A 26883-nucleotide genomic window follows, 5' to 3' on the forward strand; every position below is an offset into this window, starting at 1 on the left:
TTGATGGGACAGTTGTTTAACTAAATAACCCATCAAAAACGGTTTTGCACATTTGCTTACCAAACCGGTGGCGAATTGCTCATCATTATCACCTAAACAACGGCCTATCTATTTTTCCCACCCAGTACCCGAACCTACCTCCTCCTCCTCCTCCTCCTAATGCTCATTATGGTCACAAAGCACATAGCAGCAACACCAAACACCACGAAAAAAAGGCTGCGTGTTTTTCTTTACCCTGTTGTGCATGGTAAATTTTATGGTTCACAAAATTAGCACACGGCAGTAAAAAATACTGTCAGCCACCATTACACCATATCAAATATCATTAAATGGAAAATTAATACAAATGAAGTACCGCTGCCCGACCGCCCGCAAACAGTGTGTATGTGCCCACACTGTTGTGTGCCATTACTGTCACCATAAGGGGTGCGACTAAGGATGATGCCGTGGAAGGGAGAGAGAGAGCACATAGGAAAGGGTCGGATGGCAGCTATTTTTTGCTCCCCATCTCCTCGCCTCAGAAAACCTGGCCCCAATCCCCTTCGGTAGCAGGGCCTCCCTTTCCCACGATTTTGCTACCGGCTGCGTGAAGGATGACGATACATTGGTCCCGATTCCCGTTAGGGGGTAGTTTTATGTTTCCGGTCGTCCTCCGTTCCAGGATCTGTGAAGGCTGTGAAGCTGTCACCCGAACTAGGACGCTATCGGTGCTAATGGACGCACGCTCACGGCTTCGATGGAAGAGAAAAGGGTACTTTTGGTGAGGGTTGGGAGGGGGTTGGGGGGAAGGCGATGATGCAAAAACCGAAGCGTAATAAACATCTCATATATGCGGCACATTTGTCCTAGCTGTGGTGCCGGCATGAACAGTATGTACTCGTGCGTTTCGTCGCAACAAATCATGGCGCAACATAATTGCCACTGTTCAACTTTTTCACCACATGCACAGCCTGTGTGAAGCAGGGCAATCATTACACGAACCTAACCTCAAAGTAGTTGAAGGCTGGGGGGTGGTGGGCGAGGCGGAGAGAAGAAATTGAGGAGCAGTCCTGTCAAATGGAAAAGGATTGACTTTCGATCTATATGTGCCCAGATGTTGCGGCTATCATCATCACCACCACCATCATCATCATCATCACCGTCACTGACGTGGTTGACTGTGGTGCTACGGTGGCTGCAGTGGAGCAGGTTTTGCAATTAAATAGAAAACGATATTAAAATCCTACCCTTGTTTCCAACCTCCCCGCGCGCTCTCTGCCGCACATTCGATCGATCCTTCAGTTAGAATGGGTGTGAGTGTACACCTTTTAATAATATTAATATCGTTCGTACACTGCTGTGGGATGTGTTGTGCTAGCTATCAGTAATGATAATATTAACAGTACTAATAGTAATGCTAATGGCAATCCCTGTTGCAATGGCGGCACGGCATGAGCAGCTCGTAGATTTTAGTTGGGGTAAGGGGGAGTTTGTAGAGAGCTAATCATATTGCCATTTGCTGCCACCGTTATCATGCTTTCACTCATTAGCCTGCGCAATGTACATCGAGCTTTTGTTGTTTTAAGAGGAAAAAGATCAATAGCAACAAATCGAATTCCCAAATCTGATGCAGACTCGGATAGGAACCGGGGCCCGGGGGGTTAATTGTGCATCCATTGGATACATTGCTAGTAGAGGAATCATTACACAGCAACACACTTTCCATCCACCCATCGACCTCACAATTTCACTCGCAAAATTCCTGCATCCGTAAGCGTCCATCGCTCACACATTTCATGCGATGAAGTGATCAAGCTCACAAAAGCATTAGTGGATAATTAAAATTATTATTTTGCAATAGACTAGGGTGTCGAAATGTTTCACCAACTTTTTGGTCAATGTTGGATAGGAATGAACACGTACGGGTTTTTTTTGAGGGGATAATGTGTATGAGCTCCACACTTGAAACAAAACGTGTTGATTGGTTTAGGAGAGCAAAAATGACAACTAAGTGTGTCATCAACTAGAGTTAAGCTTTCACCTTTACATCGGTTGTCATCGTAGTTTTACATTTTGTGGGATGACATTTTCAAGGGGTTTAAAAGGGGTGAAGGGGGAAAGGATCCTCTTCCCCAACTTACACCCTTCCCACCACACAAAAACCCATCGAATGTCGTAGAATTACTAGCGTTTTGTTTGAAGTCTACTAATACCTCCATTGCAGGTGTTGATGGGGTTGCATGTTTGCATCCAAAATGCATTTTTGTGGAAATGGGAGGGGGGTTTGGTGAGGGATATTTTAGGAGGACCATTTCGTGATGATTCCGCATAATGTTGACAGTGGCGTACAAAATGCACACCTGGATTCGGTTTCGGATTTTCCAACCTGTTTTAGGGTTGAGGCCCATTGAGCGCGAAAATAGATCCCCTGTAACGGTATATGTGTGTACGGAGGGTACCGGGGAGGGGAGAGGTGTTTTCCAAGGTAGGGAAAACGCTGGTACCAAACAACGCAAATAATAATTGACACTAATGGAAAACGGGTCCGATTTCAAATTATTCTACACTAATTTCATTGCACGCTACACGTCGCCATTTCGTGGTGTTGTGGATGTGTGTATGTGTGTGTGTGTTAGTGTGAATAGAAAGAAGGGTTGATATTGGGTGCGGTATGTGTCCATCGATGACTATATTTAATCGGTATTTACATAAAATTGTCACCCGTTCTGTTTTCGGATCCCCCGTTATCCCGGGCAGTAGGAAAATGCATTCGTTTCGTTTCGATTTTTAGGTGAAAATTTCATTAATTAGCTACGAGAGCTAGAGATGAAAGCAGGCGGCTAAGCATTATTAGAGTAAAAATAACAATTACATGACCGGTTCGAGACCGAGGTAGCCGGTATGCCATAAGGGGATGCTTCCCCTATGAAAAAAGAAATTACATTTTACGCAATCCGCTGCAAAAGAAGGAAAAAAAACACGAGGGAAAAACTACATGCAATAACCATGTCCCCGATGAGCACGTTTACGCCAAGCAGCAAGCAAGTTTTGTAAGGATTCTTGGCAAACTTTCAAACATTCATCCCCACCGCAGGAAGGTCAGTTGGCCATGATTTAAAAATATCCTGGATTTGCAACAATTTGCAGTCATTTTGCAAGTACGAAAACTACCCGTTACCGATTGTGCAATCGAGGTGGAAAATTTTTTATTTTCGTGTTTGCCGTACCTGCACCGCCGATAAAACAGAACCTGGGCCCCGGCATATGGTGTCGGGGTGTGTATATTCTAATCGCATAACGAACCGAAATGGGATGGAAAACACAAGCAACGAACTACACTTTTCTATAGCGTTACGTATGCAGGCGTGCAAAACGTTTGTCGATTTGAAGGTTACGCAAGCGAGAAAGATATGCATTCCGGACGACGGTTAGTATGTTGCAGTTTTTACCCCCCAAAAACCCCTTTTTCGCACGCCACGGGAAGACCTTAACCTTAACATTTTCCTTATGCGTTTTCGCTTCTTTTTTTCTTTCTCGTAGTGGAAATAGTGGTCGCAACGAATCAATGTGCCCCCACACCCAAAGACGGTGGCGTCGCGCTGTTAAAAACGAATGGCGCCTTCAAGTTTGCAGCGTGGAATAAAATTTTGATGCGGCTGCACTTCCATTCTTTGGCCACCCTGCTTGGTTGCGTAATGGCACCCGACGTGGGCAACCGTCGGCGGATGCCGGATTGTCCATTTGTGGCGCATATCAAAAACAACTTGCACATATACACCACACTTACACACACTCGCGCAGGAGCAAACATAACAAACAAAACACCCGGACAGAAGTGTAGCGAAATGGGGGTGAACGGAGGTTGAAGATTGAAAAATCGTTTGCATAATCCACCTCACCCGATTCCAGGGGGCAGCATCCGGATACGGATATTCAGCAGCCCGTACAATAGATTTCTCGCCGGTCATCCACACAACGATGAAGAAGAAGAAGAAGCACACCTCGATCAGTGCAAAAAAAGAACTAAAGGACATCCGCTTTTTATTGCACCCCTCACAAACTGTCCATTACCAACACAAACAAATCAGCACTAGGGTTATTTAGGGGCGGAAGAAGGAGCGATGGAAAGGCACAGCCAAAGGAAATTCAACCAAACATCCTTCCACTGTCTGCGCACCACATCTTGGAAGGTTTTTACGTTTTCTCGAACCGGTTTTTTTTTGGTGAAAGGTTTGCACGCCAGGCCAATAAAGACCCATGCCTGGGACAATGAATGTGAAGAAGCATGCGGGCGCCTGTGTGATATGTGATATTCAATTCCTGACACCCTCCTAGGACACACACACACCCAAGAGCAACCCCCCTCCTTGGATGGTCACCGGTATTGAATGGTTTTCTATTTTCCATTCTCTGCTCCGAGAGGCACCGTAATGGCTCATATTCAGCAAACGAAAGATTGGACGTGGTGAATGTGAGTGGGAGGAAATTCGTCCTTCTTTGTGCCTTTTTAAAATGACCATCTCTCGTAGGAAGTGTTTTCTTGCAACAAAACCTCCCCCACCCCCCGGTGAGGTACCCGGGGTATCGGAATATCAACGAGAAGCAGCAAACCGGACATACGAACTCCCCTTTCCAATCTCATCCTCTCACCCACTTTCACACCCCTCCTTTCTAGAAAGTTTTCTTCCATTTGATTTGAATGTTGTATGTTTTTTTTTGGAGAAGAAGGGGGGAGGTCGAGAGGGGGGCTGTATGTATAGAAAATCTATTCATACACAAATAGACATTTGAAACGAAAGTTCTACAGCGCACAAGGGAAAGCAACTCCTTCCCTAACAAAAGGAACAAGGACAAGCAAAACGTTATAAAAACACTCATTTCTTGCGCAGAAATGTATAAATATAAAAAAAGAAGAAGAGGGAGAAAAAAAAACATTCGACGTCTCAAATGGGCAAATAAATCGGACTCTCATATTCTTCCGCTTTTCGTCTCCCCAAACCTCCACCCTCCACCACCCTTTTTGGGAGTGGTGGAAAAGCGAAAGGGAAAAATCAAAGAGAATCCCTTTTTTTGGGTGGTACAGTACCATACCTTCATACTTCCAGTGCCGGTGGACATCTTCCACCCCCCCTTGACCGGAGCGTCTTGTGGTCGGATCGCTTCGGGGCAAGGCAGGCCCGAATCCGCCCTGTGAGTGGTCCGCCTGGAGCGATGTGGTCAGGTCGCTCGCATCAGCCTACGCATGACGAAGCGCACACACGATCGCCGATGCCAATGTATAGGTGCAGGATCGATAAGTGGACATGATGCTGCATGCTTAACGGGCGAATAGTATACCCGAGCCCCTCGAGCTCGGGAGATAGACACAAAACGAATTTATGGCCAAGAGTCGTGGGTGAATCGAAGAATGAAAAACTGCCCATTAGAATGGTGGTGGAGACCCTTTTTTGTGTGTTGTTGCTGGACTTATGGGTCGTCTACTCCTGCTGGGGAGGGGGGGTTTGGGACAAAAAGGGGGGTACTTTCTTCCTTTGGTGGCGTGTACACGAACACTTCTTTTCTCCTTACGGGTAACGAATCCTGCGCACTTTCTTAGAAAACATCTCCTTTTAGCTCTCTCTCTCTTTTTCTCTTTGTTTATTCTCGACATAGCACAAAATAAAATCATTCCAATCGTTCACAGTCGAACCCTTCACACGTTGAACCAAACCGAAAAAAGGGGCTTTATGTATGGATGGGGTTGGGAGGGACACAACAACACACACACATACATACACCAAATCACCTTCGCCGGCAAGTGTCCGGCAAATGTCTGGTGAACGGGAATACATATGGACGCAATACGGACCAAAAAAAGGTACGAAGATAACAGGGCTGACAGAAGAAAAGAAAGCAGTACCGAGAAGGATGAAGACGAAGTACGAGTAAGATCAACATCCTTCTTTTCCCTCCCCGTTTTCCAACACAATTCCCACACCCAGATCCAGTTCCGGCTTTTTCTCACTTGCTTGGGTAAAGATTTTCCAGGATTGTCCGAATGTGAAGGTGAAGCGAAACTGCCTCTTTTGCTCTTTGCCCTACGGTTACGGATTTTCGCAATGAAACGCGGAAGAAGACGAACCGAGAATTCGAGCCAAGTGATTCTAACGGGCGATGGCCGTGGCTTGGGGCAAGGACGAACGAACCGCCGGTGTCGCAATTGGCGGTGTGGGGGTGGGAAATTGTGGAAAGACACACGGCAAGGGATAACAAGGAATCACCCCATCGGCATCGGCCGGATGATGAAAGAGTATTCTTCGGTTACCAGTCGCATTGAATCGTTAGCGTCATGTGCGAGCAGAAGGGAACTCATATTTTACCGTGTGTACTGCTACCCTTCACATGTATGTGTTTGTTATATTTATTGCTTCGTTTTTTAGAATAGAGATTGTGTATTTAAATTTTATTTTAAAACATTTTTATAACACAATTAAAAAAAAACTGGATCATTTTACTCACTTTAAAGCCATTGCAGATGGATTATATGTATGTTTGATTGTCCCACTTTGTAGCAACCAAGAAAATCCTTGGCCCTTTCGCTCACATGAAGAATGAGAAATTTTTGGTCGAAAAGAAAATTTCCACTTTGGGGCAAATCCGATCGGGAAATGAAAAGAAGAAAAAAACTTGAAAAACTGACCGAGCCATTCCGCCCGTTTTGTTTGTTTGTCTGTTTATTTGTTTAGCATGTGTGCGGGTGCTGAAGGATGAAGGACTGTGCCGAATCGGTCGACTGCGGCTACTAAACCGAGAATGTCCGAACACATGGGGAAAGGGACTCCATTTTCCGCCATCGCTTGAGCCGCGTGTGTAGGACGGGAGGGAGGACGGGAGGGGGGGGGGGGGGAGAGTAGAATTTTTGGGCAGCCCATTTGTTGGCTTCATTTGGGTTTGGTATTGGGAGGGGTGTTTTGTTGTTGTTATTTGTTTGTTGACAGCCCAAAAGAATGGAGAAGCGGCAACTGATAAAATGCGATATTGAATTGCGTGTTTGTGGATACATAAATATATTTTCATTTTAATGCAACAAAAAAGAAGGCTTCTTTTACCATCTGCTAGAACTATGGCAGGCCTTCCGCTTTTCGGTTTAGTGTTTTGTATTTCTTTATATTCATTCGAACGAATTGCTGGTAAGGATGCGCATGAAGTGTGCTTTGTTTGATTCGTTCTGCTTTCCTATACTATAAGAACTCATCCACATTAGACAGAATGTTCGTAACATGTGCCTCATAGTAAAACATCGAAGAACCGTCAACATCAAACTTGCAGTTCTAACCCTTGCAGCAAATTATTAAGTTGTTTCAAACCCGTTTCCTTACGCCATACGAGCGTACACGAAAATCACTCAGAAAAGGATATTAATAGTACAGTGCAAGGAGCCGCTAAATCTTATCAAGTTTATCTCCCGTTTTTTTGCTGTTGTTTCACACATTTCTCACTACTCAATCTTCCCGTGATCTCTCCCATGTGGCTACAATCGCCATTTTTCCCCCGCACGCTTGTGTTCATACTCCGGTGGGAATGAATGTCGGGTTCAACGCTAGCGATAACCGACATTTATCAAATTTGGTTAATCTACCTATCAAGAAGGTCCTTTGCCTGGCACCTTTCACACTCGTCTCACTTCCAAAGGTCGCGAGGGTGCGCAAACCTCGAACGAATGAAGGAAGAAAAAAAACACACACACACAGGGGGAAAAGTATAAGTGCCCGACCGTCCCTTCCCGGAAACGTTTGCTGCCTAAGAGTGCGGACTACCGCAAAATGCCGCATATAATCCCCTCATTAGGCGCCGAACTTAATTTGCGACCGGGTTGGTTTGAGGTGGAGGTTTTTTTATTTTGGTATTTTTTTGCCCTTTCTTTTTTCATGGTTGTTTTACGGCAGACGGGAGTTGTTTTAAAATGGTAGAAAAGAAAAACTGACCGTAAAGAATGAACGGAAGGGCTTTTTTCCTCTCTCTTTCTTCCTTCTATCCTGGTGAATGACTTAAAGTTGTGTGGGTGAGAGGGATTTTTTTTGTTATGACGAATTCTTAATAGAGACGAGATGCAAACAAGGAATTCCTTGACGTTGACGGTAGAAACCTGAGCGGATAATGTTGCGGGTTAAATGAGAAATAGGATTGGGATTTGTTCAAATTGCTCTGCTGCAGATTTTGATGTTTTTTTGCCTTACTGTATCATTAGTAGTGTAATTGCACTACAATTAAATTCAATGCGATACTAAGAAAAAAATCTCGAATTATTAGTATACAGGAAAACACACAAAATAGTAGATGGAAAAACTATGAAACATAAATATTAAAGATAAAAAATCAAACAGGAAGCTTCTTACTTCCTTTACAAAGTTCCATTGGAATCGAATATTAATGCAACCCCTAGAATCCTCATTACGCCGGGTTCATTTCAAAAATGGATATCTTGTCAGAGAGACACATTTGGAGATTATTTGAAACTTGCACAAAAACCTCAGATGTATACAGTTTTTTTTGGGCCAGATTTTACGGACACTACCGGAAACGAGCCACCGTCGTCACTGTCTTCATAGCCGAAGCGCTTCAAAAATTGATGCCCGCCCGTTCAATGTGCATGCCGCTGATCGGTGGTACGGGGGGATCAACCAAAAAAAAGGACACAAAGCCAATGGTAAGAAAAGAAAAAGTACGGCGTAAGGATTGTCGGGTCATCGAAGATGAAGATCATGATAACGGTGATGCCGGACGTTACGCTTTCTATTTTACCATTTTGCAGCGAGTAAAAATAAAATGAAGCAGTCCAGTGGGTGAGTGGGTATGGGAGTAGTAAACAAACAAACCGAAAAAAAATGTCCGAATGCAGGCTGTTTGTGTGTTTGTGGTTCGCTCCCGGGCGTGAATAGTAAATCTGAATGAATTTCGTATTATCCCACTGTTCGGTGTTTTTTTTTTTCGAGAACCGCCGCTAGAGGAGATGAAAAGAAAATACTCCACTCTTCAAGGAGCTTCCGGTAGGTGGTAAGCGAGCAAACGGGTTTGCAAAACTTATTTTCCGTTCTTTCCGTTTGGTGACCTTATACGGGGGCCGGTGCGGAGATCAGGAAAATCTGAAAAGAATAGCACTTTTGGGCCGGACGTGCCGGGCGTCGGTGGTACCAAAATGTGTGGCGGGCGCGTTACATAAACAACATACATTTAATTTTATGTGAAGATTTTGCCTCCCGGACGACAGCTGGTGTCCGCAGGATGTCCGAGCAAAAGTTCGAACCGATCCCGCGTCTTTCATCGCTGCCGTTAAGGACACACACACACAGAAAAAGGGTTCATTTTACTCCCTTCCCTCCCAATGTAGTAACCGTGAGGGTAGGAGGAGGTATGTAAGGTCCGGTGGGGAGGTGGAAACTGCGGTATGTGTGTGTGCCACAGCGCAATGGCGTAAAGGAAAAACGAAACAACCACATTAACATCAGTACCAACAATGGATTGCCAAAGGTCCGTTCGGTTTCGTCTTGCTTTTTCCGAATTTCTTTCGAAATTTCACAAACATTATCCGCCCCAGCGTGTCGGTTGTCTTGACCAATTCGGTCCCTTGGACCATCGGTGGGTTATCGCAATTCGCCTGCTTTTTGGAAGAGCAATGAGCTGCATGAAAAACGTGGGCAAGATTTTTCACTTGATTCTTTTGGCGTCCCATCCCTTAAGCTGATGCTGGGAAAGGGAGGCAAAAAAAAACCCCGGAAAGGATTGACGATACTGTGCTACCCCTCCGAGTGTGTGTTTTTTTCCTTCCCCATACACGACCATTTTCGATTGAATGTTTTTCTTATCTCCTGTTCTTTAGAATTTCTTATGAACTTTGCACCCCAAATGCTTATGCGCCCCCCGCAAAAGGACCATGCCACAAGCCAAGGTAGCAGCTGTCTTCGGGGTTTTCGGGCCGGTCTGCACTTGCTTTTTGATGCTTTTCCGCTACCGAAAAAAAAACATGGTCGACCGAATGTAAGAGATGCGTGTATTTGTTTGTTTGTTTTTGCGCTCGAAGCTGGCGCCACAGCCGCAGGTTGAAAGTGTCCTGTTCTTTTGCAACAGTACCGAGCTGGACATCAACAACAAAAAAAGATCGAACGCAACAAAACAACACGTCTTCGGTATGTGTGTGTGTGTTGAAACACATCTGGACGTGTGAAGATTTTTTTATATTTTCCCTTTTTAGGGGTGTCGTACCCTTGTAACGCTTCCGTTTGATATCTCATATCCTGTGTGGGGATGAGAATTTTTCAAGCATATAAACTCATTTTCCTTTCCGGCACAAAAAAAATACGATAGCGCAAGAAGGAAGGATTACAATAACTTTCACGAGGTTGTCAAACTTTCCGGTGCGAATCGAATTGGGCGAAAATTTCCACCATACGGAAAGGTTGGTAGTAAAATAGATTGAGATGTATTTAAATAAGTGAGAGTTATGTTTTCCCCACTAGTGCTTTAATTGTAAATTATTTTAAGATTTGCCACATTTCTTTTAAAAATCAGATAGTTACAAGCTCATAAAATTTTCCGATTTCATTTACTGTATCCATGCTTTTTTTTGTTTTTTTTTTTACTTTAGGTAACACACAAGCAAACTTCTAGTTCGATGAAAACAGTTGCAGTATTGTTGCGATTTAGTACAAAAACTATTCAAACGACCAATGTTACGTCAAGTAAGTATAACAAATTAATAAAACATTTTCAAACAAAAAGTTAATGTTACGAAATTTGAAAAAAAAGGGTTTTTTTTGTCTTTTCAATTTAAAAGTGTTAATTTAAGCTAATAAAATCAATAAGAAAACACGCAAAACACATGTGGCAAGTGACAGGGGGAAAAACCAAAACAAAAAATAAACGAATTAATAGCTACCAAATACCAATTGTAATAATCAAAGGAAAAACGTAACACAACCAAATTTTCAAACACTAGTTAAGAAAACAGGACCAAAGTCGCTGTGCACGTTGGTCCTTGTTTTCTTCAAAAAAAAAAAAAAAAAACTTAGATAAAATAGTTAGGTCTCAATAAGCGTGAGATTGCTGTACAAGTACGGGTTTCGGTATATTCTCAGCCGGTGAACACGGTTAACAAGCTGAGATTTTTCCCGCAAATAGTAGTAAATAATAGTAGGTAGTTTTTGCAGATTGGTGGTAGTAGTAGTAGTATTAATTTAAAAAAAAGTTACGAAGGGGTTTTATAAGTACGGAATATACTCTCGAATTCGATGGAACCAAAAACGAACAGTCGAGTTACGGGGTGAAAGATCAAGATTGATAGAATTGGGGGGAAAAACATTTGCGCTAGAAAAGGCACCAGGGCCGGGAAGGTACTCACCGAAGTTGTCACCATGCATGCCGGACGGGCCCGGTATTAGGCCGGGTATGCCTTGCAAACCTAGGAACGGGAACGATGGTCGGGTGTGTTCGATGTTACCATTCAAACCCTCGATATCGTCACCATGGTCCGAGGCGGCGGTATCACTGCTGTTCGAATCCTCACCACTGGCCACGGCCTGGAGCGAGAGCAGATCGGGATGTTTCTGGATGGAGTAGAGACGTTCGAACTGGAGCGACATTTGGCTAGGATCCTCGCACATTATCCGAGGCATCCAGAAACGGGGCGGAATGGGGTCACGGTGAGGGAAGCTAGGACAAGGGAGAGGGAAACGGTACCGGGACGCGTACTTACCGAAGGTACGGTTAGTGTGGGTCCTCCTTCGAGCGCTTGACCGAGCAGTGACTCACGCAGCTCGAGGCTTCGGTCTCGTTCGCGGTGATGATGGTGATGGTGCAGGTCATGTTCGGAGGTACCGCGATGGTGATGGTCCTGCTTACTCTTATCCTTGGAACGATCACGCTCGCGCGTTAGCGGATGCTGCCCAATCGGTAGCAGATCGAGCGGAATCGGATCGTCCGGACTCAGGCCGTGCTGTTTGCGGTACAACTCCGAGCTCTTGGTACGCTTCTGGGGCGGTGGCGCTGCATTGTTATCATCCGGCAACTCCCATGGTAACGAGGTGGAGGTCTACACAAGAACAATCGTAACCGGGTAAAAGAGAGGGAGTGAGGGGTAAAAAAAGAATTAGTCAGCGGTCCTAAAGGGCGAGAAAATGGGGACAACAAAGTGGTATTTACGGGTGATGCCTTCAGTTCCTGAACAGCAGGTGTCGATAATGATGAGTTCAGCATGGACGAGTTAGCCGACGTTCGGCCGCCGGTTGGATTGCCCGTTGTAACATCTGCCAAACCGCGCACTTGCAGCAACTGGGCCGTTTTGAGGAAATCGCTTAATTGATCCTGGCCGATGTGTACCTCACCGTTGTACATAAATCTGTCGACCGTACCGTACCGTGTGTGGGAGTTCCGAGGATTGAGACGAAAGATGAGGATTAATTAGTATCGTAGTTGTGTTGTCATCGCCCTATTCGTCGGGTGATGCGGAACCCTTCTGTAAACACCGTAAATCTCGGCGTTCGGAGCGTTCCGTACACATTTGCAGAACTGAGGGTAACCCATCTCCCTTTTTTTTGGGCTTCGTTTTGTCCCCGACACGAACTCGAAAAAGCGTCAAGAACAGAGGGATATGGGATATACCGGTGCGTTAGTTTTGTACTTACCGCAGCAAATTTTCGATATCCTCCGAGCGTACGTCACGCAGGATGACAATCGGATGCTCGCAGGGATTCGCTTTTAGTAGCTTGCGAAAGTAGGGACTACACGCGCTTAGCACCACCTATGGGCGAAAGAGATAGCAAGCGGAAATGGTTAGAGATTAATGGGATTTGCCTTTCCACATTGGTACTGGGTACAATGGAGACATTTCCCGGGTGTTGCCGGGTTTTTCCACCGGACAAGTAGCTCAAACTGGCTAGTTAATGCTATATATTGCTAACTCTTTCTTTTGCGATGGAAGATATTCATTTGCACGAATTTTATGCTAATTTCGATTTAATTCGTCCAACGCTATTGCTGAAGTTGTCCGGTAGAGGATTTGCGACGGCTAATGATAGGCACCGGAGAGTTCCCGGGTTTGGTCCGCAAAGTGTGAGGTTTAATTATAAAGGTAGAGAACTCTAACTCGTGAGACTCATCAGACATACATACCTTGTGTGCCGTGAAGGATCGCGAATCGCAGGCAATGGTCACATCGACGAAATCTTCCTCGTCGCGCAGATGCCGGAAGGAAGACAGAATCGACGACTGGAAGTCGTTCCACTTGAGGGCGTACTGTTGTTCCGAGGGCGTTGGTGATACACCGCGCAGCCGGTTCTGTAGTGGATGTTGGTGGTGTTGTTGCTGTTCGCGCTGCTGTGAGGATTGCTGCTGATGGTGCGATGACTGATGCTGTTCACGTTGCTGTTCGCGCTGCTGATCCCGCAGCAGGTGATCAATTTTACTGTCGCTCAGCGACATGGTGCGGCTTTTACCGGTGCCGTTGTTGTTGTTGTTGTTGTTGGTGGTGGTCGTGCCGGAACCGTTGCTCGTGGTGCTGCCGTTAGAGTTTGCGTTGAGGGCGCCCGAAGCGCCACCGTGCAGTGCTAGGTTGGCCACGGCCAGTCCACCGCCCGTGCCGGTACCGTTGGTGTTCTGGTCGCGGGGGCTCGTATCGCTTGTATGCAACGGTTGCGGTTGGTGCGTGTCGTTCATCCTGAGCTGCGTCCCGGGTGCTGCGGCACTGCTGCAGCTTGCTGCAGGGAACCGTCCAAAGTTCTCACTCTGCTGGGCTACGACGGTTGCTGTCGTCATTCAATGCATCGATCGGAGCGGGGGTTGTTTTTTTTTGTTTTGTTATTTTTACAGTCGTTTTGTTTTTGCGTAGAACTTTGATTGTATTTTGTTAAATATTATTGCGAATTCGTTTAGCGAAACCGAAAACGGAAATGAAAATGATAACCAAAAAAACAAACTCTTTGTTGAGAGTTTTGTGTACGGTTGTTTTTTTGCACTTCAGTTGGAATAAACTACACGCAGAAGATGAGTTGTGTAGCGAAGCATGACCAGAAAACCCATTTGCCTATGGAGTTGATCTTATGCACACCTTCAGTACCATCGTCCCGATGCGAAGGCTCAAAAGAGTCCTTCAGTGGGTGCTTTATGGTGCGATTTGCAGATTGCACGGACGGATTCTGCAAATAAATGAGAGAAACATATAAGAACATTAGTGAGATATTGGGAGAGATTTGTGACTTAACTGATTATCATGTGACTATCATTACTTCAGGCAGTATTTCACTGGGCAAAATTTTTTGCGGTTGAAACGTTACGGACATGTAATGATTTATTCGAGTGAAATTCCTATATTTCTACGACAAGTTTACATTTCATATTGTCTTCTAATAATGTCCAAATTCAGTTTCAATTTTTTTGTAGAATATTTTTACCACTTTGTCTAAATGGTGTCACGGGAAAAAAACAAACTTCATTTTCAAAACCCATTAGGTAATTAGAATTGCTTTACAGTTCTCGTAAACGAAATTTGGTACAACATTTCGGCAATGTTTGGCAATGGAAAAACAACGCAGGCGCTAGTTTTGCAACACCCTGGCACTCTATTCCACTAGATCCGACCGGTAACTCACTTGGTGGCAACGAGTTTTCCCCTGTTTTCGAATCGAATGTCTAAGTTTCACCAGCACAGCCAAAGAAAGGTGGATCAAATGTATGAGGTTAATGCTGAACCTCGTCGGTTTCGTTTGCCAAAATAGAATCGAAAGATTATCCGGCAGGTTCAAACATAGCGCCAGCAGACCATTTGGCTGGTTAATGGTTGTGTTGTCGTGCCGAATTTGGTTGCAGTTTTCTATGGAGTTCAAACACTTGTGTCATCTGCTTGGATGCGCTGGTATAGGTGTATTAGAACTATGTCGGGAACATTCGGAAGGATCGATGAAGTGGCCACCAAAAAAAGGGTACAACCCCCCCGTCTTCACGGCATGCAACTTGCAACCTGCGACTGAACGTACTCTCGTTGTGGCGCCATAAACGACAAACCGAGCAAATGAGTTAGGAAAAGCTTCATTCTACGCTCACATATTTCGAGTGAGTGTGCACCGGGAAAGCAGAACGATCTCTCATCGTTCACGTTGCACCCGGTTGCAAAACTTGGAAGTCGTCTTTTTATCCTCAGTTTCCCCATTTTCCCCTTTAGCCACCCACAGCACTAAGGGCGAATTGTTTTACGTCAAAACAAAAACATTGCTCACCAACACACTGGAAACCGATTTTCCTTTAGGGGTTGGATGGTCTGTTTCGGTAGATGAAATTAATCGAGCGAACTTGACGGAAAAGTGGTGTTTGTGTGATGCGCTGGTGTACATTCTCCCTTTTTTTGGGGGTGCGATCGACCAAGTGGAGCTTTTTTCAGTAGTGAAGCAGTGAAGAGATTCTCGTAAATCACAACAATGGCCATTAATTTGGTTTTGGATGTTTGTCTGCACTTATACTGAAGAAATGTGTGATGAAAGTAATAGCAATTTTTGCTAGAAAAATCTACACAAAATTATGATAATTTTGAATTGTATTTTGTAAATGAAAAAATATCCCCCCCCCCCCACATATAATTGAAATCCTTGCACACAAAACATGCACCAACCCCCAACCCCCTTTAATAGGGCACTCGTCTCAATATTTATGAGATACATTTGTTCAATTGTGCACCACTTCTTATCAGCAACAAAACGGGTAGATAATCATTCTACCGGCATGACCCACATCATCGACATTAACTCATGCCGTTTCACGAGTGTCACCGTAAGGCAAAACAGGAAGCACGGCGGGAAAAAGGGCCCCCGCGACCGGGGTTGAAACGATGGCGAAAGAAAAAAAACACACATTGGCAAGCATGTGCACAATTTGCATGCCGGTACACATAAATAAATAGCCGTGGAAGGGCAAACCGATTCGCGAAAACACAGCCCTGCTGACCTCCAGTTGGATGAGTATTGGGCCGGATGGGACAAGGCGGCTGTCCACCGAGACGGCGACGGATGATCGCTAAATTGCAGTTAATCATTTCAAATAGCTTCAAATGCTGCTGCTGCTGTTGCCCGCTGGTTTTTCGGTTTCATTCGTTAGGCATTTCTTTTATTTGTCTTGACTATGCTTTTATTTATGCTGTCTTGTTTTGAGTGTGTGTGTGCCCGCTTCAAGACCTCTAGTTTTGCGAGGGTTTGCAATTTCTAAAACCCATCCGTTTTCCCGCCCGGGGGTACACGGGAAGATGATCGTGCATCCGCACCATCTTTCCGATGATGAACGACTTCGCTGAGCTGTAAGCGTGGAACGAAATAATAGAACGCACTTGCCGTCCCATGTGTATGTGGCACTTTTTTTTGTTGCTGTTGTTGCTGCATTTACAAACCTCAACCAATTGCTGCTAACCGGCACCGTTCACCGAAGAACGGATAGATAGACGCGGGATAAAACCTTGGCTGGGATTAGTTTAACAAGCCCAGCCCCATTGCACGGTTTTGCAATCATAAATTCATGCCCTTTTCTCCGGCCTTCCCGGGTTCCAAGGGCACCAACATTTGCGACACTCGCATGCACCTGCCTGCCTACCGGTGGGGTCCGGTCGCCGCAACGCTAATGCTTGCTGCACGAACATTAGAACGAAATAGTCGCCGGACAGTACCGCCACCAACCATCTCCGCACGATGCATCGGGTGTGCCATCGCCTGCGCCAACCAATGAATAGTCATGATAATGGCAATTAAGATTAAATATTTAAATGATTCATACGGGCCGTTTTCGCTGTTAGAGAAAATAACGCTTAATCGCGGCATATTACCAGTAATAATGGTTAGCTTAGTGCAACACAAAATCACACACACACACACACACACACGCTCCCGTATGGTTGGTAAGCCTTGGGCAGCTTGCTGCAGAGGCCATACGAATGCATGTACGACGAACACGTGACGTAAGCGAAAAGTGGCGGAAAATGCAATTACGAATTTCGTCGTTGATTTTTCTTATCGCTGTAAATCGGAATGTAAGAAATGGTACGGGAAAGACAGTGCAATTGCGTTCTTAAAACTGGCCTGGCAATAAGTAAAAAGTGTAGTTAAATAATGTTAAAGCGCGTACAGTGTGTAGTATAATTTTACGGTTATTAATTTTTACACAAAAGACAGATAAATCATTTTGGACATTTTTGAATAATTTTACGCAACGTATAGCATAAATCATAAAGAAAATGCATAAGAAAAGTGTCTTCTCGTATGTGATCGTATTTTCGATCGAACAACACTTTGTTTCATTTTTTTCTAAAAATATAAAAATTAATTAAAAAAAAGTCTTTTTCAAAGTAGAGTAAACATATTCTTATTCCTCGCTTTATAAGTGTTTTTATTCAAGAAAAAAAACTAATCGTAACATTATGTTACCCACTGTATAACCGATTATTAAATAATTCTCAGATTGCATGTATGAATGCATGCTAATATTATATTCCAAATTTCACACAAAGTGTCTGATTAGTAATGGCCGATACACTTCACACAGCTGCTTTCCATCTTGCCTGGTTGAGAAGCTATTAATGTGGACCGTACCCTTATTTGCTCGAAACCGTTTCATTCCATAATGACACATCATACGATCCGTGGCAAAGGCCCTCCATGTAAACTTTTACAGACCCTGGATTTTGATTAAAATACGCTGTTGTTTGTGCGCTTGTTTTGGCTAATGGAAAACAGCCGTACGCGACACTTGTTCGGCGCGAGTTGCGCACATATGCACGTAAACGCCGACGCGCCAAAGAAGCTCAGCATGGTCTCAACGCGGCTTTCTCTCGCTCGCTCTCTCTGGCTCTTCCACACACACACGTTCGTTTCTTTCCAGCATCTTCCGTAGAATTATTCAATTCGCGCTAAATTCTCCCGTCCGGGTTTGTGCGTCCGATTGAGCGTTCACATTCAAAGCCGCGGTGGCCGTCTTCATCGGTGATCTTGCCCCGTTTCCGGCCCGTGCGCAATTTTTTGAACCATTGCCGAAAAAATTCTCACCATCGGTATCACGCCCGGGTACGCAATTTGACGCGGTAATCGGATAAAATATATGTGTACGGTGCTTTAAAAATAAAACCTACACGAAGCAGGGAAAGCCGGACGATTGGGCCGATGGAATGCTATTCCATCATATGGTTCCATTTTGTGCAGTATGGGAAACGTGAGTGAAAATCGCAACGAGCGCCAAGGAGCAAGATGGGAGGATGTGGAAGAAAATGGTGATTGGCTTTTTTTGGCATGCTTTGCATTAAGTGTCTTGTTTTTATTAAAATTTCCTTTCTTTGGAAGCAGGAAAATAAATATTAAAAATTGTGGGTGAGTGTGTGTGTGTATGTGGAACGTTTGAAATAGTGAACACGCTAGTTGATGACAATTTTAAAGACGTCAGTTAAGATTTATCACCTTATGGCTTTTAAATCAAACATACAAAAATAGCATTGAAAGTTTCACCGCGTTACGGAGTGTACAAATCACTAAATCAAACAATTTCGCTTCACAGCAAACAACGCACACGGAAAGCAAGATTGAATACCGTATGGAATGGTGTACCAGCGTAAGAAGAAAAGGAAATGGAAGGCAATTTTCTAAAAGCAAAAAAAAAAACTAATTAAATTCATCCTCTATGGCATGGCGTCGCGTAAGCAGCTTCAACGACTCCTCTCTATATGCAGCACGAACGGCGCAATCGCATCGCAGCGTGAAGCCAATGGTTGAAGAAAACCGTCGTGAAAGTTGCCCAAAAACTAGTCCGAGGTTTTCGGCGTTTCTTATTCAATCTCACTTGCAAACCGTACGCCACTGCCTGCCGCTGCTTAGCTTTTGGATGATTTTCGTCATCTCATGTCACATTTGTGTGGTTAAAATTAATCGAACCAGCGCAACGCCGGGAATGCAGCTGGTAAGCAATGAAAGTAAAGGCAGCGAAAAAAAAAGTACCCCAATCATGACTTCTCCGAGCAATCGTTAGCCACAGGAAAGGAGGCAGGTGATCGTATAAAGCAAGCGTGAAGTTAAAGCTTTGCAATAAAATAAATTGTTCGCAAATGCTTGAAACTTCCTTTTAAATGAAGCTACACTCCATCAACAGCAGTTATGCTGTTCGGAACCCTTTTTTTAAAATAAAAACTTCAACGTAATCAGCTGAGGGGGTTTACCTTTGTGAGCTTAGATTGTATCATTGAACCCTGCGTTACACTGCAGGGGAGCAACTGATTTTTCAAGGCTTGATTTCGACACTCCACAAAAGATGGTGCCTTCAGCCATCTTCGCATCGGTTTATCACAATGTTTATGTGTGTGTGAATGTTGGTTGAAAAGTACTGGAAGCGATCGTTTAATGCACTGGCAGAGGACGAATGAAATCGTCACCCTGTTCGTGTCGGTTAGCTAACCGAGGTGGTGGAATTCGATGAATATGGATGTGAGTGACCAAAAAAAAGTCCCGCAAATCACTTTCACATCTAATGCGTGTCTGCACACGGACACACATATACGCATCGGTCCGTTAATGAGGTTAGTTCATGCTTGGGAGAGCAGAAGATCACTTTTTTAAGGGTAGAGAAAGACCAACATTCACGCGAAGCAATTGTTGCATTAGTGGAAAGTTTTAATTTTAAATAGAAATTACTCAAAGTAAAGCATCCGTTGCAGTCGGATTTTCACTTTTTTCTGTATAGAGGAAAGTGTTAGTTTTAATTATTTTACGCATTTTCCGCCGGGTGATCGTGTGCAGTAGGAAATGAACTTCAATTTTTCATGACGAAACAGTTGTAAAGTTACAATCAGTTCAGATCAGATCACAGACATAACACGAAGACTGGTTTCGCAAAGAGTCTTATATGAAGGAAACAAATTTATACAAAAGTTTTATTACAAATATTTGAGTTGTTCAGTGTCTTGAGAAAAACATGAATCAAAAACGATTTCTAGGCACAAAATTCAGTATGTTTTTAGGATTGAGTCGAAGGACCCAAATGATTGAAATGGTCATTGATGGCAAGCATTGATCAAGCACAGAGTGACCTAACGGGCACGTAAAGGTTGAATCTTGAGAGTAGCGCCGGAGAGTCGATGCTGTCATTCAATGATGCGGCGGAGAAGGGCAATCTGACGCGATGGAAACGTTCCCCTGAAACAGGCAAGTTTAACGGCAGTTGCCTTAAAGTTATGCTACGCACTGTAGTGAGTTACGTTTGATAGCGATAACGTTAATTTTGTTCACTCTTTCGTCTATGAGGAATGTGAGAGTTCATTTCAAATATCCGAAAGTGAATGTTGTTACACTGCAATAGAGAAATATAGTTTCACAAAATCTAATCACTTACGGTCTATACTTTTAAAATATGCGTTTTTTTCAATTCCACCCACCAGAAGATAAGGGAATTATTAATTCACCCTTTTGGTTCAGCGATCACTCGACGCCGTACTGGTTCATACCTTGCCAATTAATTCATCCATTGTCTTTAAAGACGTATTTAAGCCAGATCGTTCACCGCAACAGGTCCATATCTTTTAAATCGTGTGTGACTGCCATATCCCTTTACCGTCGCATCGGGTGAACATTTTAATCCAGTGCCGGTGTGAAAAGGAATTTAAAACGTTTGACCTCAACGTGTTGGTAGACCTGAGCCACATGCTTGCGTGTGTGTCGGTGTGCATGCTGGATGATGAAATGGTAAATCATCACTCACCATAAAAGAATGACACAGGCACATGAGAGGAAAAAAAAGAAACAGAATTCTCTTTCTCTGTCGGAAAACCATTTTCACCCATTTTGCACCACCACCCCCACCTTACCATGACGCACCATCAATATCATACCGCAGGATTCCATTATTCGATTCAATAAACCATGCAATCGTTTCAATATTGAAATTAATTTCTACCATGGTGCAAACCAGCCCTCAGTTTGATGCATTCGTTTGTGTGAGTCTTTTTTTCTGCTCAGTAGGTGCATTATTGCATTTTTTTGTGTGTATGTGCAACACAGTAGGTTAAACGTTTTTTTTCTCAGTTTTTTTTTTTCAATTTATTTGCCTTTATGGTATGGTTTTAAGCGAAACATATGCGATTATCACTTCATCGAGGTGTGGAAGGGGAAGAATTATGTGCAAAGAGCAAGTGGCAGAATGCAGTTTTTGTTTGATAATATTGTTGTTTCCCTCTGTGATTGTTATACCAAAAAAAAAAAAACAATTGCTTTTCCACTCATTACAGGACACGCAAAAATCGATCACATTGCGAGTGGTTACAAACGAGAGAACGAAAGAAAAACAATTATCAGCTAAGAATGAATGAAACAAACAAACCGACGAGCTTTTCGCATGCAAAAAAGCAACAAAAAAACCATGGAAAACAATTGCATTTAATGCGGTTATTTATTAAATTCTGGTTTTTTTTGCCTCCCTTCTGGGCGAAAGGAACTTACACTTTTCACTTATGCTGATCCATTTAAAATTTCCATTTTGATCAATAGGTTTTAAACGATTGACCACTCATTGCCTTCGCCGCCCGATATCATTAAGCGTACAGTGTGCGGCTATTGGGAAGGGATAATAATTACAAGGCACAATCGATATTACAACCATTTATCAAATTTATATTTCATACCAGGTAATCATCGAACTGTTTTTTTGCGTTTTTGGTGTAAAGCGGGAAAAGATTGGTAAAATGGAAGGAAAAAAACACATAATAGTTAGCGTATCATTATGGCGCGCGTGTACGAGAATGATCACTTTTACAAGCACGAAAAATGTTGCTTTTTTGCAAACTGAAAAACTACAGAACTTTTCACTCGTAGAAACTAAAGTTATGCTTCATGTGGTTGTATCACTGCCAGTTGGGGGTGTGTGTGGAATAATAAATAAAATGATTATTTTAATTAAATGTTGGTTTTATTGCTCGGTCGTTCCTGTCAACTGGAAAGTTGACAAACAGTGAACAGAGGCGAAAGAAATTTACAAAAACAAAAACTCCTGCATCGCCTCGTGCGGGATTAATTCACCACATGATTGCAGTTGGTCAGCGAGCAAATCCGTTTGATTTTTTGGCTTTTGGGGTTGATTTTTTTTGTGGCTTTATATTGGTTTGGGTGGTTTATTTTTTTCCTTTTTTCTCCCCTCTATGCTAATCCTTTTTCGTTAGATATCAGAAGGTGATGAAAAACCCGCATCATGCCTTCGGGGCAATTTTGATATTTTGCCGAAAGATTTGGCCACTAATTTATGCCAAACCGGTGCTTTATGTTGTAAGATTTTTCTGTTCCTTGGCAGGTCCTCATTATTATGGTAAAATAGTTTATCGTATTGAAAAAAATCTCGTCTACAAAAAAAAACAACATCGTTCTCCTTGGGTGCGTTTTAAGGCACCTTGATGTTGTTGTGTTGTGTAGTATTTTTTCTGTCATTGAGTTTCTATTAGGTTTATTTCCTCCAATTGTTTTACGATGGCGGCGTTTGAAACCGTGAGCTCGCAATTTGATTCGCGCTGTAAAAGTTTGTGAGCATGAAATCGGTTTTACGACCCACCGAACCAACCATCCGGACCGGCGAATTGCAGCTGCTGTTTGGGTTGGTTGTAGCATTTTTGTTTCTCCGTGTTTTTTTTTGGGGGGGTTGGAAAAATTATCTAACGTTCCTAGTGAGTGACCAAACGCAGAGTGATGGAACTGGATGCAATAGTGCGGTGCAACGAGCGAGTGCAATAAAATACAATTTTCAAGGATGGTTATCTGATGATTCGTCCGACCCAAAACAAAAGGAGAAAAACATGACAAGTGGTCAACAAAACGCATCGGGAAAGGCCACGCGCTGCAATAAACGAGATCGAATGCATAACACACACGGCGTTTTGTGTTGTGAAATGAATATCTTGGGGTTTTTTTTTCTCTCTATCCTATTTGTCTTTTTTTTAATGCTCAAGTGTTAAGCTAAACATAACCTGCTGCAGGCAATCGTGCGATCGAGGTCGCGATCAAAATGTTGTACTTGTTTTGATTAATCGTCGATCGATTTCGGTGGTTGTTTACGTTGCGTAGGAGAAAGCACAAGTACAAGGAAATCGTTGATGAAGCAGAAATTGGGTCCAAAAATTTGTTTAGAACAGCAAGCAAAAAATATATAAGATTTATTTTCGGGGCGAAGAGTATTTGAGTATTGTCTTGTTTTAAGAACGATTTTAAAACATTTCAATCTAGCATAAAACGTCGAAATTTAGCTACATATAGTTGAAGTCAAGCTACAAACGCTAAGTGATCTATTAAGAGGCAAATTGATTGATGAATTAAAAAGATAGAACAAAAAACATGACATGAGGAATTCAAAAGCGAACATTAAGTAAGGGTAGTAGAGTACATGGCTCATAAAATCTCAGTACCGTGAGATAAACTAAAATTGAATTGAATTGAAACACTGAAAGAAAGGGAAAAGAAAGAAAGAATGAAGGGGAAAGCAAGGAAGCAACGGAATGAAATGTTTCGATTACTTGGCAACTATTATTGAAATGTATTTAAATACAAAGCAAACCACGCATTAGCTGGTCCCGAATCTTGGTTCGCCTGTTTCCGTCCTGCTTAAACCTTTGGCCCGATCCAGCATAATAAAAATCCCTGGCGCACAGAATTCAACACCCCAAAATGTAGATACACGCGCCCGCCCATACGTGCACCCGCGTAACCGACAAGCCCACACACACAAAAAAGCACTCGATTAAGCGCGTAAATGTACTTCAAACGGTTGCGTCTCTATGACGGTAGGAATTAATAATAGAATCTTAAGCCAGCACCACCACCAGCACCAGTTATACTTCACCACGCTTCTCCACCGTGGAAGACTGTGGAAGACATGTTGTAGCAGCCGCGTCTAAGCACTCAGCGATGATTTAAGATTATTGTTATTATTGGATCCCGCGCGGGTTTGAGCGAATCTTCTCCACGCCGAACACCCGAAAAACCAACGAAAGAAAGCCGCCAGTGCAAGCGAGCGAGGGCGATTTATCTCGCCTCGTACATTCCATTCCAGCATCCCTCGGCAAAGTGTGTGTGTGTGTGTGTCAGTGTGTGCTGCAGGACATGAGTTCTGGGAGGGGAAATCGCGAGGGAGTCGGGCCACGATCAGTTTATGATTCGGTACCGAAAATTTAAAACAATATTCAGCGGTATTCGGTAAAGCGCAAATCCATCCATACGCGCTTTTAAGCGGTGAAGATTAAGTGTAATACCTCATAGTGCAATCGTGCACCCAAACACTTGAGAAAATGTGGCGTGCAGATGTGGTAGGTTTCCCACCCTTCCCTGTGAGTTTTCCCCTTTTGTTAGGTTTTTGGGGTTATTGTTGCTGTTGCGGGCGAGTAAACTATTCGGTTTTTGGTTCTCTTACTGATGGGAATTATTCAATTAAACATCATGATGGCGTATGGCTACTGGTTCTCGTTGATTCTTCTTTGCGTCGTTTGGTACGGTTACTCTCTTTGTGCTACTCATATGTGACACACAATTTGGTGACAAATAATTGGAAACTGTTGCTGTGACCTTCACGATATTGGTACGGGATGAGGATGATTATACTTATTGGTAACGCACTCTTTAAAAGCGTTTGAGATAAGGGTTAACATTTAAAAAATGATGTGCATTTTTTGTTGGATAAACAAACCAATTTTGAATACTTCGAAACTTTAACAGCAAATGCATTGGAACAATTTTGACTAATTTTTAATGGCGATGAATTAATTATACTCAACATAGAAATTAAACGAAAATAATGGCCAAAACTTTTGTTTTATTCAAGAGAAAAAAAGCAATTTTTGGTTTAGCATTTCCGTGGCCTTGGCGATCGGTTGTCACTTTGACTTGTTGATCTCGAAATTGTTGGAGAGTTCGTTTGAGTTCGTTAACTAAAAAAAAAGATCTATTGGGAGGTCCCAAAGGACATATTTTTCATCTTCTTTCGTGTAATAGTTCTTGACAAAAGTTGCAATTTCCTGAAGAATCTTAGTGACAATATCTCACATCCGCGAACGAACAGTTCGTTTTTGGGCTGATCCTCAAGAGATGAAGAACCTTCTGCAGGAAGTGAAGAATAGAGTTGTGGATGCTCATCTTCTTGGGGGAAGATATGAAGTACCCAGCCTCTATGACAAAGTTTATCGTCTTCCATCAAGACCTTGAGGTAGCGATTCTTTGGAGTTGAATTCTTTTCCAAAACCTTCATATGTCTCGTCTGCGTGGCTATCATTGACACTTTCTTATAACTATACATGCCTTGGACAGGTACATCAGCACCAATTTCCGATCTCCTCGGGAAAAGAACTTCATCCTTACGTACTCTTACAATGTAAGGTCACAATTGTAGTCGAAACTAAGTTTCTGTACAAAGCTCTGGATATTCTCCAGAGAGGACATTCCCGACCATAGTTCGAATTAATTTTCAAATGGAGATGTCTTAATCTGTGTACAAAAGGATGACTGAGCTCTCCACTAAGTGACGAGGAACTTGTACAAAACTTTAGCTTCCTAAAGCTAAAGTCAGTATTTTTTTTAACATACATATAGTATAAATATGAGAATTTAGCATGAAAAAAAACAGACAAGTAAAATATTTATTTACACAATTTTCTTCATGCTAATTATGCTGGACAGGCTAAGAAATCCCCGAGCGATACAAAAGTGTATAATTTAAACCGTGGTTTTCGACGATTTCCTTTTCACACTCCAAAATGTCCTTTCGCTTTAGTTCTCTTCTCCCACGCCTCTGATCGTACTGGGACTGAAGTATATTACGAGAAGAAAATATCAAGACACCGGCATAAAAACGACTTCGCAGTTGTTTCGTTCGCCATGATTGTTAGTACGTACTTCAACACATTACGTTTTATTTTATTTCGCGTTTTATTACACAACCGACCGGCTGACGGACACACCCTCGCATCCCTTAAGGGATCGTTTATGCGGCAGCAGAATGTTACACCATTTCACTCCGCTCCTTGCGCTCGCTCGCGTTTCAATCCACCGCCAGTTGACCGAGGAAACATTTCACTGTCATCCACCAGAGCGTCGTCTGCAACGGCACATTGGTGTTACGGCACATTGTCAAGTACTTACACGGTGGTAGCGACATCCTTCCCGACACCGATCATCTTCTACGGCCACTTGGCCACCGTTTTCACAAGCTCCTGATAAAACAAAAAAAAACCCAAAAATGGTTGGAAAAGGGTACAGCATAATAAACTCAACCCGCGCACTTTGTGAAGTGCAAAAAGGGAGTTTGGCTGGTATTTATCCCAACAAAAAATATCCCCCCATTTGTGGCCCCTTTTCGCTTTTGGACCACTCGGGGTTGGAAGTTTTGCGACGTCGACGAAAGGCGCTTGGATGACAACAGTGTGCTCGGTGTGACGAGCAGTACGCATGTAATAAAATCGAAATAAATGATACAACGATTATATTACTCGACGAAGGTTACGGGGGCAATCAGCGCGGGTTCTCCTGGTTCTGTCGGGGTGGGTGGAATTATTGCAATGAGGAAAAAATGAAGTTGCCTCACGCGCCACAGTATGACTTTATTCGTTAGTGAGTAAATATAAACGATTGCTTACGGGAGGGTGAATGGGAGGTGTTTTAGTGTTCGGGACGGTTGATTTGATAATAAAACATTCCAGCATGCAACAATCTGTTCGTAAAAGAATCATTTAGTCCGTACGCCAAAGGTGTCCTTTTGGAGCTTGGATTTCTTTTTTTTGGTTGGGTTTGATGATTTTTTAAAATGTTTATTATTTATTTAAAAAGTGTTTATTCTTGTTTCATCAATGCTGATAAGATATTTTTTGTCAATATCAAAAACTAAAATTCATGAAATAAATTTATT

General features: G+C 43.1%; 1 protein-coding gene and 1 long non-coding RNA gene across 8 annotated transcripts in view; one reads left to right on the forward strand and one right to left on the reverse strand.

Moving 5' to 3' along the window:
• The window catches only part of LOC125765728 (uncharacterized), a 116289-nt gene that overhangs the window by 59992 nt on the left and 29414 nt on the right, over window positions 1-26883 (forward strand). Inside the window, exon 2 of the long non-coding RNA XR_007418617.1 lies at window positions 10601-10694. This is a non-coding gene — a long non-coding RNA (uncharacterized LOC125765728). The remainder of the gene's footprint in view (window positions 1-10600; window positions 10695-26883) is intronic.
• LOC125765689 (protein abrupt-like) overlaps window positions 1-26883 on the reverse strand; it is a 115191-nt gene that overhangs the window by 58161 nt on the left and 30147 nt on the right. For 5 of the 7 annotated variants that reach the window (XM_049431096.1, XM_049431095.1, XM_049431091.1 and 2 more), the window contains 5 exons: window positions 13123-14144; window positions 12636-12751; window positions 12154-12349; window positions 11708-12043; window positions 11354-11582 (listed from right to left, as the gene is read on the reverse strand). In XM_049431096.1, coding sequence (XP_049287053.1) covers window positions 11354-11582; window positions 11708-12043; window positions 12154-12349; window positions 12636-12751; window positions 13123-13764 — 1519 coding nt within the window. In that variant the 5' untranslated portion in view covers window positions 13765-14144. The remainder of the gene's footprint in view (window positions 1-11353; window positions 11583-11707; window positions 12044-12153; window positions 12350-12635; window positions 12752-13122; window positions 14145-26883) is intronic. The other 2 variants (XM_049431097.1, XM_049431094.1) reach the window with 1 other exon arrangement.

The sequence above is a fragment of the Anopheles funestus genome, chromosome 2RL (assembly GCF_943734845.2).
Source record: "Anopheles funestus chromosome 2RL, idAnoFuneDA-416_04, whole genome shotgun sequence".
In the NCBI taxonomy this organism is placed as follows: domain Eukaryota; kingdom Metazoa; phylum Arthropoda; class Insecta; order Diptera; family Culicidae; genus Anopheles; species Anopheles funestus.